Source organism: Camarhynchus parvulus, chromosome 8 (genome assembly GCF_901933205.1).
Source record: "Camarhynchus parvulus chromosome 8, STF_HiC, whole genome shotgun sequence".
In the NCBI taxonomy this organism is placed as follows: domain Eukaryota; kingdom Metazoa; phylum Chordata; class Aves; order Passeriformes; family Thraupidae; genus Camarhynchus; species Camarhynchus parvulus.
In genome coordinates, this window is record NC_044578.1 from 9094118 (window position 1) to 9114878 (window position 20761).

Here is a 20761-nt window from a genome sequence, read left to right on the forward strand (position 1 = left end):
GCAAGTGTCTGAAATCTAGAATAGCACAATCTCCATTACTTTTCTTACTTGCATTCACTAATGAGGATTTTGGGGATAGAAACTCCAATTTCTTGCATGTGCGAGAAGAGTAAAAGCACACATGCACCAGCTCCTGCAATGCTAAAGAAACCAAAACCTCCACCATTTTCTAGTACAAGATGATCAAAATGCCAGTTCATCTTCACAGGGACTCACTGGGTACTACTGCTATGATCTGCACTAAAATACCAGCAACAAGAAGTGTACATGGAACAATAACAAACCTAGGTAGCCTCCTAACATTTGTGGCTACATTACAATGCATTTTATGTGACACCAAATAAATCAGAAATCCAAATACACATCTCTGTACAGAGCAACAGAAACAGCTCCACCACTTAGCACCTGTCCCTAGGCAGTAATTTATGTCAAAAGTCCAAGTTCATTACCTAAAATGAAAGCCTAGAAATTAAAGGAATATTCCATTATTAGAAGCTCTTTCTCAGCCTCTTCTCAATACTACTGCACAGGTATGTCACACTGTGAGCATGCTATACGTGTGTGTATATTATAAATATATAAATATATACAGTTACATGTACACAGAAATCTGATTTACCTCTCCTGGACCTTACATTTCCACACATTTCACCACTACAGATTTGTAGACCAAATCTGTGGCACCAAACAGGATGCAACAAAAGCAGAACTGAACAAATGAAGAAAGTGATACAGAAGGGCCACGTGCCACTATATTGACTTTGCATGTAGGAACACTCCTGCTCCTTTAGGTTATCTGCTCCCTCTAGCCCACAGCTATTTCCTGCAGGGATCAGGGCTGAGAGAGCTCCCCAAGAAGACAAATTTATCACAATGCGGATATCACAAGCATTTCAGGTGATGGAGGTAAAAGGAGCATGAGGAAAATATACGTGTGTGCATTTGGAAAGTGCCCTGTAGTGAAACATAAAGGAAACAAGATTTTCACAGTGCACTTGATTAAGTACCAGAACAGGTGCCAAAAAAAGGCTGCAAAATCTATCCCTAGATACACTCAAAACCAGCCTGGACAAGTCCTTCAGCAGCCGGATCTAACTTTAGAATGAGCATTGCTTTGAGAGGAGAGGTTGGATTAGAAAACCTAATTTGGGCTCTGATGTTCATTTTAAAAGCCATCAACATCCAGCTTGAACTAAGAAACTAATTTTTTTCATCAGTGGCCTTTCAAACTAGCAACACCCAGCTCTCCAAGGGAAGCAATTAAATATAGTGCCTTGGCAATGTCCCAACAGTTCTTTAATTTTTCTTGATTTTTGAAGTTGAAATTGACTATAAAATGGTCACTTTTCAAAGCCACAATTTCTTCCAAAAATTCTACTCCAAAATACAGAGAGGAAAAAGAAATGATCTAGCATTAACTTCCTTTTAGACGTCTGCCTTATTTCCTGATATCCTTTTAGCCTATTTTCCAAGTAACTGGAGCATTCCTGATGTAGATATTGATTACACCTATATATGTGTATATATATATATATGTGTATATATATATATATATATATATATATATATATATGTATATATATGTATATATGCATATGCATTTACACATACCTACCCAACTGTGGACAGACACAACACTACATCTAGACAGTAAATACTCAGGACCACCAAAATGATGGAATTTCACCATGCTACAAAGTTAAACCAGGGAAATGCATTCTCATCCCCAGCAGTGTCTTCTGCTGACACTGGTGGACATTTGGGCTCCTCCAACCTCCCTTCCTTTTCCAATACTCCCCTGAAGAACTACCATGAAAACCACTCCCTGGTATGTCAAACAGATAAAACATCCCCAAGAAATGCTAGATTCAGAAAAGCAATAAATGGCTTGGAAAAAAATTTGATTATCTGTGGACAGAAAAAAATCTTGCTTATGAAACTTTGATTAATTAGATACATTGAAAATAATTATCAATTTATCCAAAAATTCACCCCCAAATAATCTTACTTATTCCTATATACTCAGTTATACAGAAAGTAAATACAGCTTATTTTATGATGAGGAAATGTACTATCCTAATACACTGTCACCATGGTATATGCAGCACACTGTGTCAAGCTATTTCAGTAATATTAATAAGCAGTAAATAAATAAATAAATAGGTGAGATGTAGAACATATTCACATAAGGCAGCAATTACTTTGTAATTGCCTTAAAGCATCAGCAAGGCATGAATAGCAATATGTTAAAATATTAAATTTATTTTCCTCAAAGGAAGTTAAACAATGGGACAGACATGGTTAATTTAATAGGCAACGTTCATGGTCTATAAACAATTACTTATGCTAGCAAGTATGTAATAGGCTATATACCATCCTATTACAATGAAAAGGGGGGGTTGGAGGGAAGAATATGTTGCTCTCAAGCACAAATCTATTCCCTGTCCATCTCACACAAGGTTTTGGAGCTCACTCACTTCTAGCAGTTTTATTCCATAAGCATCAGTTCAGTTATCACACACCACTGACACTGGCACAGATTACTGCTTGTCAGACCAGTGCAACTGAGTCCAGCTTCCACAGCACCAGTACAAAATAAAACTTCACATGATGTTTGAGTTCAAAACAAATTAGAGTATTTATTGCAACAATGATAGCTGTTGAAAGTAAAATATAAATATTATTTGCATTGTTGAATTGCATTCTGGTTTTGGATTACTGGGCATTTGAAGCAGTAAAGAAGCATATGTCAAAAATAAATGAGAATATCCAATCTGCAATTTTTAATTAATGCTCAAGTAAAATGGCTACTCTAAGGCAAGTCTGACAAGTCATGTAACAGATTTTTGTATGTATCTGTAAAAGTGAAGCCCCAAAATTAAGGTAAGCCTCATGGTTTATACTTCACTTCTTACCATAGGAATAGTCACAGAACTATTGGATATAATCCAAGACATTAAAATATTATTTTATTACTGTATACAAAATCCTTCTTTTAATTTATAAAATATACACTAAGTAAAAACAGAAAAACTCAAATTCTAGTATCATTGTTACGTTCTCAGTCAACCTGATTCACACCAAACAACTGTCAGCATTTTAATGAGACTGTCACATTACAAGCAGAAGAATAAATAAAAGAAGGCTGAAGTTAAACTTACCTGCAGCCCTCTTCTTCGAAGAATACTTGAATCATCCATATTTCCACTGCTGATCACTAAAGCTCACTTGCTTCTCACTAGCTTTGCTCTCTAACTGTTAAAGAAGTCCATTATTTTCAAACTTTTCTCCCCCTCCCACTCGCCCTCCGTCCACTTGCTAAAAATAGGACATGGTCTTTCACTTGCCTGTCAGGAAGAACTGCAGCCCAGTCTCTGACTATCTGTATGTAATTTTGTCTGCCTCTTTGTGGCAGATTTTGCAGGTCACATTTGAAAAAATCTCTTCGACTTTCCTAAATCTTTTCAAGGTTGGCTGTCTCACTCCCCTCATACACACAACTGTCTACAAATATATAATAATAATAATCCACAACTCCACGTAAGGCCAAAGAGTGGAATTTAATTCAGATCCCATACACAGGCATTTTTGCTTTATTTCAATTTACTCGAGCTGTTATAAAGGATCAGTAAGCTAAAACAGCTGCCTTCATTTACTGTGTATAATAAGCTCACAAAATCCAGGTCACATTTCCTTTAAAAAACACACAGTCACGCTAACTAAAAAAGCAATACTGTGGGCACACAGGACGATACACTGGCACCAAAAATACAGAAAAATCTAGCTACAAAAACCATGGAAATTTTATTTTTCCCAATTCTGAAAAATTCCTTTACTCCTTTGCAAGACAAAGCAACTGTGGGATTCTTCAGATACTGTCACACATTCTTTTGTTTCTGCTATCTCTGAGGTATGCTGGGCTCCTCCATGCAGCAGGCACGGCACATTCTTCAGCTCATTGCTGAGATCTTGCGACTCTCATGTGCTGAAGGGTCTGGAACACATGTTGCAAGTCCTGAACATTTAAGAATTCATTCATCTATTCATCACTGACAGAGCTGTCTGAAGTAGCCCTTCCCTCATCATCATCCATAGCAAAAAGGCGCGGGGGGGAATGAAAAAGCACAGTTCAGCTGAGGCTTTTTCAGTCTGTCCTGCAGTTTCTGTTTTCCAGCTACCTTCACACAGACAACTCCAGCAAGGTCAAAAAGGGCTTTGCCCCTTTAGGTCCATAATGCCAATGCCATTTTAAAACACAAGCATACAGCATGTGTTGAAAAATAAAACAACAACAATGCTTCTAGCTATACCAAACACCATTTCAGTAAAACCAAAAATCTAGATATGTTCATCCCAGTATCATTGAAATTTCTGAGCATGTCAAGAAGCCTTTGTCCTACACATGCCCTTTCTAGATTAAAAAGGAAAAAAGAAAATATAACGAACAACCTATTGCCGCAATGACCTTCAATTTTTTAGCAGAAAGCTAAAGCAACAGATTTCATCTCCTGATAAAAGCTTAGGAAGAGAGTCTATTTATAACTTCTGAATATAAACACTGCATTTAAAAAGAACCTAACTTCTGATGGATTTCATTAGAGACACAAATCAAACTTCATCGAGAGCTGTGTTTTTGAGGGGATTTCAGCCAGCCATCCTCAAGTGTGCAAAGCAGCAGCGAGCGGAGCCCAGCCCGGGCAGCGCTGCTGTCCCCGCAGCTCTGAGAGCCGCGAGCCAAAAACGAGTCTCCGGACAAGCGCACGGGTCTGGCCGTGCTTAAAGGAGCGGAGATTTACACGGAAATCTTCAGCTGATCTTCATGCTAAGTGACCGAGTCACATGAGCTGAACACATCATTGTAAAGTCAGCTGAAAGCACATACAACTCAATCCAATTCACCAGGCTTTTTCCTGATCCTCGGCGGAGCGAGTGTGGTCTTTTATTGAGAGCAGCTAATAAATCCTGCGGCTGCCGTGCCTGCCTCCATCCATCTGCCGATTTACACGAGCGAATGCCGAACGAGGGCTGCAGCGCCTTTGTGCGCTCCGGAGAGGGCAGAGCTCATTTGCATGGAGCCTACTGTACCATATAAAAACCTGCGCTAGTGAAAACAACTCCATGAGCCACTTCATTTTAAAGGAACAGCATCTGCTTTTGCAAATGGGGCTGGGGAACAGCGAGCCAGCCACAAAACTCTGCGGGAGAACTTAAGGATGTGTCACCGGGGGGAACAGCGACATTAAAATACAGAATAAGCTGTTTAAAAGCACACAGGAATGTAAAATGATCATAGGACTTCACTGGGATAACGTTCATGATGGATTTCAATATCATTTCTTGCATTTTGCCATCAAATAAGCTTCCTCAGAAAAAAAATACAAAATACTAACTTCAGTTATCAGACATTAGTACCATACAAATTCTATTTTTACCTAAGAAAATCTCATAGAAACAAAACACTTTGGCATGCATGCTCATACATATTATATGCACTTTGCAATTTGTTGTAGTCTACAATAGATTTTAGAAATATTTCTATTAGACCATGCACTAACTGGATCACTGATCTTACCTCTTCTAAGGCCACCAGCATTAAACAACACATTCTGTGAGAGGAACCAAGGCATCTTAACAGTCATGCAACACCATTCCCATTGTATCCTCCTCCTAAATCAACCACTAAATGAAAATGTTTCAGCAAGATAACAGTAGTATATAACCATAACTTATTTCCATAACATAACTGGAAGCATTCTTACTGGCACATATACATCTAATCCTTCCTGGATTATTTACCGTAGTATTCAGACATTGCCAATTCTCAATATGTCTTCACAAGTGACTTGTAATTGATTGAGCCTGGCATGAGTCTTGAAATACCATGAGAATCATCTGTTCTCTTCCAAATTTCAAGCTTTCTTGGGGAGGATGCTTTCAAATTGGCTGCCTGCCACACTTACCCAGTTCCTGGGGTAGAGAAGCCAAGTGGGGCTGCTGGAAAAAAGAACAGGCATGGCTTTTCCTCCAGCTTCCCTTCCCTTCTTCAGTGTTTGCTTAAATGTCAGATCAAAAACCACCACCAAAAACATCACAAATGGAGCAACCGTTACCTTTTCTTCTCTCCTGTTTAACTGTGAAGACTCATTCACTCTCTTTTTTTCTTCCTTCAGCAAAATCTACCATAGAAAATCAATGATGAAAGAAGATGGGAGAAAATACTTAGGATCAAACTGAAACAAGCGAAGGACAAATGGAATTTCAAAGCAACTCTCTGACATGGAAGATTTTTTACTAAATATTACCTTTAGAAATTTAAATTTACTTGTCATTTCATCAAAAGATTACACTACCCTTAAACAGTGATTTTAACATCCTAAAAGATCTGCAGGTAAGTCTCCAATTAGAGATGAGAAAGTATTGTATAAGACATTCCATTAAAGGATGTATTACTGAATGATACTAAAGAAACAGAAGGACACAAAATGTAGTTTTATCAATTATATAAAAGTTAATTCTGGAAGAAAGTTTTCAAACAGTTTCCAGATGCAGGCAACACCAAGAAATGATCTAACAAAAAACCCTATTTATCAGGGGAAAAAAAAAATCAAAATAAGGAGGTCATGTAATACTTGAATCCTTTAAGAATGAGAGTACCTACCTTAATATTCAACTTCACTAAAAGAAATTAGGAAGGGGGATTAAAAGAGGGACTTTAAAGCTGGTTAACCAACAACTTTAGTAAGCTCCTAACTCAGTTCTTCCTTCCTCCATCAAATTTACAAATCTGGAGAAAATTTGCTTTGCTCTGCAGCAACAGGGAAAGAGAAAGGGGAGTGTAGCATTGGGATCTCCTGGACATAATCCAACCAATTCCTGTTTCGCTGCAGTACTCTGAAAACGTTCTGAGAAAGTTCTTAATTGAATGTTGATTTGAAGACATCAAGAAATGGAAATGGCCATGAACTTCCAGTATGTTCCTACAAGGATTAGCCCGGTAAGTTGGGAAGGGCAGTTTATCAGCTTGCCAATACTGGGCTGAATTAAACAAGGCTAAGAGCAATTCCCAAAGAAACAAAAGGAGCTACTGCTTTACACAACAGTCACATTGGGCTATTTCTGGCTGTAAAAGGCTGGAGGGGAAAAGAATCACAAGCATGGGCAGAAGTGTTTGGACAAATGCATTGAAGAATCTGCCAAGAACTCTTAAAGAGGGAAACACACTGAAGTTGACCCATAGTCACAAACAGTTGCAAGTGTTCTGGGAAGAGACACTGCCTTAGACGCCTGCAATCAGAGATAAGGTACTGGGCTCAGCCAGGGTAACCATTCTGTGCCTTTATTTAGGTAGAAAGTCCAAAGGTAATGCTTGCCGAAGACAACAGTGTCTTTCATCCTAAAAGGCATCCAAACTCCAAAAAGGAACGAGGTGTAACAGTGAATTTGTAAACTGAAAAGTAACTCTAAAAATAATGTGTAGCTATGACATTCAGGGAAGCTCTGAACAGACCAAGAGAACTTACACATCATAAATTAGTGGTACTGTCTCTAGATATAATACTGATGACATCACCATGGAAAATCATGTCTGTGGCCTATATTTTGAAATTAATATTGATAAAATGAAAGATCCAAAATAAAATGTTTCCAGGGTAGGAAAACATCAATATTAAAAGACTTTAAGAACTTAATCTCCTTTAATTATCCTAGGAAAAGCCACATGTATGACAAGACATTGAAGAATATTAAGAGGACCTGGAATTTTACTTTTTACACACTAGACAGCAAACAACCCTACCTCTCAGAGGTCTCTAGGAGGGGTCTGTGCTTGGATTCTGGTCAGCATTTTATGTCTTTTGATAAGAAGTCTCTTCTCATTCATGCTGATTCAGACCCCATTCCATTGCCTGCTACCAAAATCTATCACTTCTCTGTCTTGTAGAATAAAAACATCTGAGAGGTCAGAACATTTCCAAGGTGAAAATGACAGGAGTTTTCCATCTATTAACTTCAGTATCATCAAAACAACAACTCTTTCAGCTCTTCTGCAGCCCACAGGTTTTCAAATAGCATCAGTGGAAGATGACCAAGGACAGACCAATTTCACAGTCAGAAAAGCAATGACCACAGGAAGTCACTTAGAAGTTGTGCGATTGCTCCTGTGTACAATACATTTTATTGAAACATAATTGAGAATTCCTGAATAAGCTCTTATCCTATTACTCACATTTTCTACTCACCAAAGCAACTGCAAAGGGGAATAAATAAGAAAGGAGTCTGTATCTACTATATCAGAGTGCATTTACATATGCACAAAGACATATCTGTGTAGAATCACGTGGCTCATCTCTGAGCTGTGTTCAGTTTGCATATTGTACTTTCTATGCTGAATATAAACTACCTATCTGAAATTGTAATTGATATTTGCAGTGAATTCTAGGTATCACTCCACATCCGTGAAAAAACTACAAATTAACTAAAATAGGGCAAATAATTTTGCTATGACTTCCTAGTCATTTCAGGTTCTTGGCACTGCATCCTGACATCTTTTGTGGTTTACACCGTTGCATCAGAATTGAAACCTACCATTACCATAAAAGCAAAACCAGTAAAGGTCATCTTGGCAATAAAGTCATCACATTGTGGATGAAAAGTGTGTGTGCTGTCTAGAATAGCTTAAGTGAATCCAATAGCTGCACTCCTTAAATTCATAACTCCAGAGAATTTGGAGGTCCTTCCAGAGGTCCAAGTCCACTTATATTGACCACTTAGAAAATTTTAATATTTCATAATAACTACAAAAACACCAGAAAGTCTCTTACACAACCAGTGCCCCATCACTGGAGACAGGGTGTGAAGGACGGCAGCACTACACGAAAGGAAGATCTTGTGATGATCACCAATTCACATTTTGCTACACAAAGAGTACTCCCATCCAAAAATCAGGCTAAAAAGACCAACAGCTTGTCTATTTTCTGCAGTAAGATGCAATGGTTTTAATTACATATTGTATTATCAAGGAATTTTTTGAACCAATGTCCTGATCTAAAAATACCAAGAGTCAAAATTTACATTTTTCATAATGTAAATTATGAATTTCATAATTCCTAATTCATTATAGTTTTTACTCTATTTAATCAAAACTAAAAGCAACAAGACATCAAGCTGTGGGAAACTTTAAAGCTATAACATTTCCTTACATAACATATTGTCTGGTGGGAAAAAAAGATCACTTTCCAAAATTTTAAAAGCTGACAACTTTAGTGACATTTTTTTTTAAGTCTTTGGTAGCATTTATCTGTGCAAAAAAATGAGCCAAATGTTTCACTGTCAAACTGAAACTTAAGTGCTTGGGGCTTTTTTATTTATTTTGATCAAGCTGTGTTTATCTGGAGATTTAAAAATGTGTCTCTTCGAGATACACTGACAGAATACTGAAACCAGGAAGGCTGATGAGGTAACTTGTTTTTTAAAAAAAGAAAAAACAACAACTTGGCAGCCAACCTAAGGAAACTCGCCTGACAGCTTGTCTGAATTTCTTCTGGATGTCTTGCCTATTTACAAGATTCAGTTTGATAAAGTAAGACCTTTGGAGCAAAGCTGTGCATTAGCAATGAACTACAGCAGGAACTCATCCTGAGCCACCGCTTATGAGGCTTGGTCCCAGAAAAAGAAACACTGAAAAAATGTCTAAAATGCTCAAGGTTTACACAATACTCAGGCTTTCACAGCACACTTTCCGTTCCCAGTTTGTTAGGTTTAGATTCCCGGGCCAGACTGCCCCATCCCCCACATCCAATGCCTTATGAAAGGCGGCACTCCCACTCATCTTCCATACAAATGTAAATTTGCTGCCGACAAGGCTGGAGGAAAGGGTTCATTCATCTACAGAACAACTGCTTCCATACTGTAACAGAGCAGGCACATGCAGAAGAGACACCAGCTTCCAGGCAGAACCTTGGCTCAAGCTAACATCTTTGGAAAGGAATCTCCAATTAAATTTCATATTTATAGAAAATGTGGGATTCACTATGCAAATTCATATTCTGGAGCTGAACTGCCATTAGAGCAGAATGGAAACCAGCTTCTCTCATGCTACCTTTCAAATACAATGCCATCTTTAAAAGAAACATGGTTTTGATAGGCAGAAAAGCCTTTCTCAATATAGGCTGCAAATTTAAACCTGAAGAAAATATAATTTCTGTCTACTAAACATTTGATGACTACTGAAATCAAGTTTCTCTTACTTTATTATAAAGACAACCCTCACACTTCAGATCTTAGGATTTAAACCTCAGCAATTAATAATTCCAATCAGAATGGCAACAAACCCCAAAGCTCAAGGACTCAATACCAACTTGTGTGTTTCCCAAATGAAGCTATTGACATTTACTGAAATGTTTATGGAAACAAAGGCTGTAGTTTCAAGAATCCCCCAGGAAAGACATTATGAATCCAGTTAGCCCAGAAGCTATTCTGCCCTAGAAACTGGCTCTATAAAGCTACAAATTACAGATGCACCTCATATCTCATGCAAACAGACTTACTGATAAATACTCCCAAAATTTTACTGCACACAAAAGATTTCCTCCACTATCCACTCTCCTGACCAGCACTGCCCTTGCTGCAGCCTCACCACAGCAGCAGTGGTTTGCATATACACACTTCCCTTTTCTGTGCACTCCTCCCAGACTTCTGCTTCCAATTCTTACTTCATCAACAAAGCCACATTTAACTTTGAAGTACAAGCTAGACAATTTTAATAGAAAGATGGCACTTTTCAATTAAAGAGTTGTAAGGACAAAATTAAAGAGTTGTAAGGACAACAAATTGCAGAGGTGTGAGACCAAACCGAGCTGTATTTCACTGTATCTTCCTCCCACTTGTATCTGTAGGATATTTGTCATTTTGAACACTCATTTCTTCAAAACAAACACCTGATTTTTCATGACACAAGGAACCTCTTCTATTACACTGGTAAAATAGTTACAAATAATGATTCATGCAGTCATTAGGAAAAAACCCATTAGGAAAAATGCCGTTAAACTTAACAACTGCTTTTTCTTTAATTATTCTGCTCAGAACAGACTCTACAGCACTCTGATAGTGTGTACTATCAGAATATAAACAGAACATATTTTTCCAGCTTAATCCACATACAATTCATTTCTATATACCATGAATTTTACCTTGGTTTCCAGCTGACATTAAAGTGCTTAAACAAGACTCCAAAGGTTGTACCATTTTGCTGGCTTAAGACCAACATAATATACATCAAACGCTACCTTTGAAATAAATACTTGAAGATAAGCCAAAACATTTGGAATTAGAGGGCTTTATTCTCTCCTACTCTCCTTGTTTATACCTAACTAAGCTTACATCGATATCCAGGGAGACATCTCACAGCAGTTTTTACTGATGGATTCTGACAGGTTTTTATTCTTCCGTTTCTGGTCTCAGACAAAACTTTGCTATTGATTTCTCACAATTTTGTCATCTCCTTAAAGTGCTGGACAAGTTAAAAGCTTTTTTATAGATATCCTTTTTTTTTTAATCCACTAAACTTGAACAAAAACAGAAAGATAAAAAAAATAAATTCATTCAGGATTTCAAAGATTTGCAGTACAATGATAACTTTTTTTTTTTCAATTCTCCCTTTTTACCAGGATCTGCACTAGACCTCCCATTTTTATGAGTTCTCATGGTTGGTTTTTTTTCATTTGAAAACTACTTTTCATTTTAAAAAGAGTAGAGACATAATAGTAATTTGGCAATCTCTTGAACATTTTTGGTGTTTTTTAATAGAACCATTTACATTCCATCAGGAGAGAAGAAACAGAAGACAGTAAAACTGCTGGCTTAAAAGACTCCAAGAATTTTTCTCAAAAGAAAAGTGTGACAATAATTATTTTACAAGGCATGTGAAAACAGGTCTCCTTTCATAAAAGTAGCAGATAAAAATGCTTGGAATTCAAATTAATAGTCAAATATATACGTTTTGCATTTCTTGATACAGTTACACTTTACTCCAAATTAAATTCAAACACAAAATTGTTACATGTGACACAACAATACACGTCCAGCAGCAAACGTTTCAGAAAAAACAAATGTGCTCCATTGCAGCAGCAGTATCTTTACAATATATGTTCCTTAAAGAATTCAAACATACTACTGACTAAAATAAGATACACCAAAACAGTTGAAATCTTTTGTTCTTTGTTTAAAAAAAATCTGAGCTCACCAGTAAAAATTGAAATGTTATTTTCATGCATCATTTGAATTGTCACCTGAGCTTTTTGTCTCTAGAACTGACAGAGAATATCAATGTGTTAATTGAAACAAGCAGTATGTAATCCACAGGACATCTTTAGCATATGTTTCCTTCCAAGGCTGACAAGAGCTTTCTTGGATTTTTCAGCACCAGAGTCTGACATTTCCATAGTCAAGCTAAAAATATGAACAAAAATCTTACACATTTACATAAATATGTATTTTCCCAGCAGTATCTTTCCACGGGAATCAAGACACGCTGTATCAGTTTTGAGACCTCGAAAAATAAAATGTGAGTGTGGTAACATTGGCATGAAAGTGTTGAAAACCCCATCCTTAAAGCTGTATTTCTCTTCATAATTCAAAAGGCCCAGAAAAATAAATCCAATCAGAAACCTAGCTCCATGATAGAACATTCTTACTGATGAAGGAGAATGAGCTAATGGATGTAACAAGGCAAAGCTCAATACTCAAAGCTATCATAATTTAAAATTAGACATAATTATCCTTAACAAAACCAGGCACTGTGGAAAGGGGCTTTGGAACAGCTGCTCCTCTTCAATTTAAATGCTCATTTGTTTTACATTGACCTAGAAATCAGTATCCTCCTAACCAAAAGCCAATTAGATAATAGTCTGTCTTTCAAGCTTGTAGAATACTAATTTTTGTAATGTTGTTAGTAGTGAAAAGCAAAGAAATAAACTGCAGATGATGCCACAAGTACACTCAGCTCCAATATGCACAAGTGAACTGTGAGGGTTCCCTTCCCTCCTTTCTGGAAGGTCAGATTTACAGCCCAGGGAAGACATCCATCACTTCCTTGTGCTGACCCTGCAGTGCACTCCCAGGCTGGGACAACCACAGGACACTGCAAAGGCAACCACATGGAAAGATCTTCAGTTCGCTGGAGTAGCATCCCACCACCCCTCCCACCAAAAAAGCAACATGCCAAACTGACTACAGGGAAGCATTTCAAAAGCTGCCCTTCCAACCTTGCCCAGAGTTAGGCCATGAACATCCACGTTCTTGGAAACAGAAGGATGCCAGATTCTTTCATTACTTAGATATAAACAAGCTGCTTCTTCAGCAACAAGGACTAAATGCCCAATTTCTTACAGACTTGAGTTTGGCTTTTTGTCTCTTGCTCCCTCCCATAGCCCTGACAGAGGTAACTCTGGCTCTCCTCCTCGGGTCTCCACCCAGCTGGAGACAGCACCTCCCCCAGTGAATCCAGCACTGTCACATTTCAGTGTCAACCAGTGCTGCCAAACCACAATAAACAACAAACTGACTGTCACGGAGAGAATGTGAGGGGGTGTCTCCCACTCACTTTCCAGTTCTTATAGTATTGCAATTATAGTTATTTTTGACATTTCTTATTCTTTTCAAGCCTGGATGAAATTAGCCAGCAGCTTGTAAGTTACCAGGAAAGAAGGAACAATTGGAGAAACTTTGACTCCCTACTACTGTTCAGTGTTTCTGGCAGTCAGGATCATTTATACCATTACTTTCAATTTTGGTTAAAGCCAATGCCAAAAATGTATATTCATCTACAGAGCTGTTCCTGCTCTAAAGAGACAAAATGATCATGAATGCCAGTTTGATTACACTTAAATACAAAACCATATCATTTCTTGGTCTTCTGAGACTTGGCAGCATCCCTAGAGAAAATTCTTTCCATGAAAGGAGGAGAGCCTTTTCTCAATGCATCCACAAAATAAGCTTCTCAGAAGGCTGGTATCACAGTGAGGCTGACAGGATCCAGCAAGAAACCAATTAGCACAGGAAACTACATTAGAAAACAGAGAATTCAATTCTACCAAACCATTAGATATTCCTAGAAGAAAGAAATACTGACAATCATCAGTTGTAATTCACAGTTCCATGCTGCTCTTAGTGCAAAAGGTGGATGTTTCAATATTGAAAGGAGCCTCCTAAAACTGCTGAAGTTGTAAAGTAGACAAGCCTATATTGACAGAATGATCTCATAGCAGAACACAAATGTCTACAGGCAAGGTGGAATTCAAGGCAAGGAGAAGCTCTTTCAAGAATAGTTAATGAAGCTGAAGAAACCCGTCTCCTTAGGTTTCCTTCGAAGTCACTGAAGTAGAAAGCAACTAAATGCAAGTGTGAGCTGCAATGGATAACAAAAGAGAAACATGAAAACAGCAGCAGCATTCTAAATATACCTCTGAGTTATCAGACATCAGCATTATCAGTTGATTGTAGTTGATTTGCTCTGTCCTGTGCTCCTGAATTTCCCACGCTAGCAGCTCCCTTTCCTTCTCAGAACTGCCATCAAAGCTGCTTTTGCAACAGGAAGCAGAGGACAAGCCAAAGTCCATTCCTGCCCAGCCAAACAAGTAAGCAGATTATCATGGAGGTTCCAGAGCGGCTAGGACAATGTCCAAGGCAAAATAATTATTTCAGTCCTGTATCAGCTTTTCCAAAGAACAAGTAGGGAAGCATCATAGAATTAGTTATTGAGATTTTCATAGAAAAAAATGCTATAAATAAATCACTGTGGCTTCTGAGAAGAGTTCTTAGGTGCTTTTGGATGGAAGAGGTAGAGGTTGGGCTGTTTAAATTACAGTCTCTGCTGATCAAGTAAACATGTAAACATCAGGCTCTGAATTGTTCCACGCTTACAGCTTGACTGAAAAGTACATTTCTAAAGAAAATGTATCTCTAGGAAACAGCAAAACTTTCTGGGTTAAGATCCTGCCAATCAATTGAATTTTTAAAAGTAGCTGTCAGAAGAATTGCTAGGGAATATGACCTTTCTATGTCAAAAGAACAGCCATGCATATAACATTAGATATGAGGAAGAAATTATTATCACTATGAGGGTGGGGAGGCACTGGCACAGGTTGCTCAGAGAAGTTGTAGGTATCACATCTCTGCAAGTGTTCAAGGCCAAGCTGGATGAAGCTTTGAGCAACCTGGTCCAGTGGAAGGTGTCCCTGCCCATGGCAGGGGGTTGGAATAAAAGGGTCTTTAAGTTCCCTTCCAACACAAACCATCCTATGATTCTATTATATGAATGGGTGACCTAAAAGTAAAGCCACTGATGACAAATGTATTCCAACAGAAAATGAACAGTGAGGTCAGCACTGTCAGGGTGATCTGAATGACCTGCTCTGTGCATGTACCGTGTTAATGCAACCAAATGGTAAATCACACTCACAGGAATTAGGATTTAGGCACCTACAGCATGAAGGGAACATCTGCAATTCTAACTCCATTAATCTCTCAAGGATCCCTTTTTTCAAATACTGGAACTTAATTTGCCATTTTCCAGTCCTCAGACTATTTTAAGCAATTGGCTATACAGCACAAATAGTAGTTCACACATTTCATCTTTGAATTATTTTAAAGCTGTGTCATTATCTCCTTTTACTCACAGAATTAACAACTTACTTTGGTCTGTTCCTCACCATTCTGCTTTCCTTTTAACCATTGTTAATTCTTATTCATAGGTAGGATAGGGGAACACTGCATTCCTCTGCTGCCTTGAAGGAGTGGTCCTTAACTCAGTTCTGTGAAGATTATAAAGATGCAGGTCTCTTCACTGATGTTCCTTGTTCTTCATGCTTCTCTTTCTAAATTGGTTCATCTTTTTGAAACTCAAAGCAGGTTTTTTTGGTTTTTTGTTTGGTTTTTTTTTTTTTTTTTTTTTACTATTTTTAGCTTTGCATACCTCTATTTCTATTTCAGTTCTTAGGGTGTTTTTTTTTAATTACCTTTTGAACCAGAACTGAGCAGTGCTAAGGACACAAATAGCTCCACCTCCCATGGGATCCTTGCTGGAGCATGTTCTCTCTTATTAAACCATCACTGAACATGTAAAGTCTGCTCTCATCATGGCATGTGCCCAGTCTGCACAGAAGCAAGTGAATTCTCCCACTAACATTTTGTTCCAGGGTGTCCAATCCTCCTCAGCACACTGCAGTCAGCATCCCCCGCCATGCAGTGGGTAACACAGGCCCCACAATTAATATATCTTAATTAGACCCAAGCTTCAAGGCTTGTGGTGTGTGCTTTGCCTGTTTGGTGGTGTGTGCTTTGCCTGTTTCAAAAGGGAGCAGAGAGCAGGGTCTTTAAACATGCAGCACCACCCAGCCACAATTCCAGCCTCCATAACCTTTCCCATGCAGTTTGAGGACAGGATAATGGACACAGAACTGCATGTGAGACAGGCAGTCCTCAGCATAGCCATGACAGAATATGAGCATTTTATGGGATTAATTATCTGTAAAAACATACAGTAGTGTAGTAATTACACTTATGGGCAGTGAATATTATTATATGCTTTCCACTACCCTGAACTGGGGGATTCAACACAGAACAGAAGCTCATAACACAAAGCGTAAGCTCAATAATGTAGCTTAGGTGAAATGGAGTTAAATCAACTTTATTCTTTTTACATAACACAAAATGGGGCTCAAACAACGTTTCCTGCCTTGCTCCAGAATGTGAAATAGCACTTACCTACTTCTGAACACCCAAACTATTGGGTATGTTTCCTGATGTGCAAAGAAAAATGGAGCTGACCATTACAAGCAGCTGTCCATGACAATTCTCAGATGGAGATTGCACTCAACGGACACAAAGCTAGATGATAAAATCCTTGTTGATAATGGGACAAAAAGAAATCCAAAGCAGATGGAAGGGCATGCATCATTAATGTATTCCACTGAAGAAACTAAGCACCCATCACACCTTTCCCTTGGAATTATTGCAATTTATAGTAAGCCAGGTGGAAGAGCAGTTCACCTTTTTCTTATGGAAAAATAGAGAAATTCAGCAATTAGAACTGTAAGGGACATCTATCACTTCACTGCAGACCCAAGTTTAATAGCCAAGCAGCCTTAAATGGTTTTTAATCCATTCTTCACACTTTGCCTGGGAAATTGATACCACAGGTTTGTCTGACAATAAACCACAATGAAAAGGGTCTCCCAAGGGTTTCAACAACTCTCATTTATACAAACATTTGCAGCCATTTTCTTTTTAAGTCTCATATATATATATGCATGTGTGTGTATGTGTATATATATATATATATAAACTGATTTCTAAATCACCCTTATCATAAAAATAAGAAGATAAGCAAGCCATTCAGTTTATTAGAATGCTCTCCTAGAATTAAGTTGGTACATAAATCAACTGGTTTGTCTGTAGGCATTACCTGACATTCATACATGTTCATATCAGCAATAAGAAGGTCTTATTTTCTTTTTACTCTGCCTTGTATAAGTCAACTATTTCTCAGTCAGCAACATTTTAAACACAATATGTAAATTATATTGAGAAAGTAAACATGTCAGCAGGCCAGTAATCATACAGAAAATAAAAGATGTCACTGTCAAAAGTACCCCTTTAAACAGCTGCCTGTCTGATCAGGATTGATGCTGATACCTGATCAATATAATCTGGCAGTGCTGACATAGCTCTTTTCCTCTCCATTCAGAGAGTTCTGCATATTTGCCATATTACATTGTTCCTCTTTTCTTTCAAACACCTAATCATTTATCTTGCCAAACTTCCCTTTCATTAGCCTATTTCATTCTAATAAGATTCAAGAATTAACTTTGCTAAGAAATTTATGCATTTGAAATTCATAACACTCTACATTTTACTTTCTTTTAAAATAAAATATTTGATAGATTAATTTTAAGGCAAAACATCAGAACCTTACCTAAAACAAAACAAATAATTATTGGTAGATTTAATAACACCCACAAACTTGACTTTTTTTGCATACTGTCATTTGAACAGACTCAAAGAGCTTGAGGATCAAAAACTCATGACTCAGAACACTGCTCATTTAGCAAGGAGATACTGAAGAAATAAAGGTAGTACCAGAACTAGTAACTGTACAGTAGAAAAGGGGACTGCAAATTTTGAGCAGCTGTAAAGCTGCAATACAACTCTACAGTGCTCACAGCTCCCAGACCAGGAGCCCCTAGCCCAAAGAACTGACAGTGGAGAGGGACTAAGGAGGTCACAGCAGAAGTATATGTGTGCATACAGCAACCCAAATTCACAATTAGACAGAATTCTCTGGCTATCATCAAGAAGTAAGAACTGAATTTTACTGGCCGGGGGGGGGGGTTGGTTTCTGGGGGTAGGGAAAGCCATGGAGAAAAATAAACACTTCTGGGAGAACACAGGAGAGAAAGGAGAGCTTAGGAACATTGAAGAGGTGGGAAGGTCTTAAAAGGATCTAGCTCAGAGTGAAGGCAGCCCAGTGTGCAAACTGCCCTGACCAAGGTTGGCAGCACTGATGAAATGCAAGCAGGAATGAACATTCCGACCTTTGTCTCCAAGCCCTGGATTCCTGACACTGTGATAAGCACTGCATGTATTTTCCTTGACAACAGCTCATCCATTAAATTACTTCAATTACTTCAATATTTAGAAAATTTAAGATGCAGATTTGCCAGAAGTACCTCTGCAGGCTTAACCACCTGAAACAAAAACATCACACTGCACCTCCTGAGGCAGCTTTATGTGAGAGATTCAGTGCATGCACCGTAACTTTGTGTAAACAATTCACAGCAGAATTCTCTGTGTTAAAGGTATGCAAATGCTTGTTGCTAATTCGAGCAAAGACAAATACAGAAACCATGTTAGCCCTGAAGTTTCATGTTTTATTTAAACTCCAAGGTAGAGAATTTTAATTCAAAGTTTCACATAATAATTTGTTTTCATGGACAAATTATGAACCCTGCCATAGGAGTTCATCATATAACTACTTTAAGTGTCACTATACTGTATGACCACATTAAAATAATGAGGTTTGAACATTCCAATCTTCAATTAGAGCTTTGTGGCTTCGAGCACTTAAAGAATAAATGCTGCCATTAACCTAGACCTTACCCCTCAAATATGCACCAAATATATTAACAATGTTACTGAATCATGAGGTCATTGTGAAAATATAAATCTCAGTGGATTCCATCACAAAGCAAAATCTTGAGGATTTGAATAGGATATTATTTAAAGTATAAAATTAAAATCTCTCATTAAGTTATCTCAACAGCTCATTTAATTTATCAGGCTCAAAAATATTTTAAAGGTTATTTTAGGTTAATTACATTTCACATCCTTTTATGACAGATCTGAAACCCTGCACATCTTTCAATCCTCTTCTATAAACATTGCCCTTTGCCAAATAGCTGAGAGTTCACACTGACACATTTTTGCATACTCATACTATAGTCTCAACATGACAGTGTTTTATATTCATGATGAACACAGAATCTTGTTTATTTAATGGAAACTTGGTCACTGCAATAAACAATAAAAGCAGAAGCCCCTCAGTCAGTAAGGCACCCTCTCAGCAAATTTTACATTATTTGTACTTAGTTGGTCACGACTGATTTCAGTGAAAATAATTCTGATCAATCCAAAATGCCACAATATAGGAATTCTTCTCATCTATTCCCATAATAAACAACAATCGGGGCGGGGGGCGAAGGTGCCTGGCCACTATTTTGTCCTAGTTTCTGTTCACAAAGGGAAGAACTAGAGATATTGACTCTAAATCAAACTTGGTAATATATTGGTTTTTCTAACTTCATGTTCTCACAGCACAAGGACTCTGCAGCTCCCACCAGGGAGGAGTCTAAAACTCACAATTAATGTGGAAATGCTTGGGTTAGCAATAATAACCCAGCAAGGGTAGGTAAGAGATCATGGCATGCCTCAGCTCTTAAACAACTGACTTGAAAATCTAAATATGAACACAGTCAAAAATAAGGAAATTATCCTGGCACACTATATACAGTGACTGCAGCAATAAATTATTCCACAGCACCATCCATTTGAGCCGCAAACATCTGCTTAACATTAATAAACTGAGGTTTACAGAAAGTCTGCGAGACGTGCTTTACTTTCAGCTCTTCAGGTGACCAAGGGACTGAACCTCTCTGTACGTGAGCTTATCAAAGTTCAGATATCAGCATGTTGCATAAGTCCCAGGCTTGTGTTTCACTTACAAGGCTAACTCTTATCTCTGCCAAGAGATTTCACCTCTCCCACCCTGGTAATCTCGAGGCAATAAGGATTTTAGATTAACTCCTAGGAAAGATTCTGGGCTGCAGCTCTTCAGAGGTGATGCACACAAACCTCTGTATTCCCACTGTCCTGAAAGTGGTAAAATAAACAATCACTGTGTCTCTGGGGCTGGAAAAGGATTGTTGGAAAGACACATTGCATGGCTTGGATAAACCAAAGTGACACAGTGCAGGAAAACAGACCAAACAAAAAGTGGCAGCCAAACATGGAGGATTATGCTACTAATTACAGAGCATGTCCAAAGCTTTTGCTCAGTCAAAATGCTACAGGGGATTCTTATAAATGTCCTAAGGCTCAAAACAGTTTGCATTTCTGAAAGAAAGCAGCTTGAAACTTAAGCAAACAAAGTATTTCATGTTTTAAGACCCATCCTCCTATTATCACATTCTAGGAAACTATTTCAAGAAGT

At 38.0% G+C, this 20761-nt stretch overlaps 1 protein-coding gene across 3 annotated transcripts in view; it reads right to left on the bottom strand.

Annotated features, from left to right (window-relative positions):
- The window catches only part of MAST2 (microtubule associated serine/threonine kinase 2), a 185627-nt gene that overhangs the window by 133395 nt on the left and 31471 nt on the right, over positions 1–20761 (bottom strand). The window contains exon 1 of one of the 3 annotated variants that reach the window (XM_030953120.1): positions 3162–5431. The exons of the other annotated variants lie outside the window; for them this stretch is intronic. Coding sequence (XP_030808980.1) covers positions 3162–3200 — 39 coding nt within the window. The 5' untranslated portion in view covers positions 3201–5431. Of the gene's footprint in view, positions 1–3161; positions 5432–20761 lie in introns of those variants that run through there. 3 annotated transcript variants of the gene reach the window in all.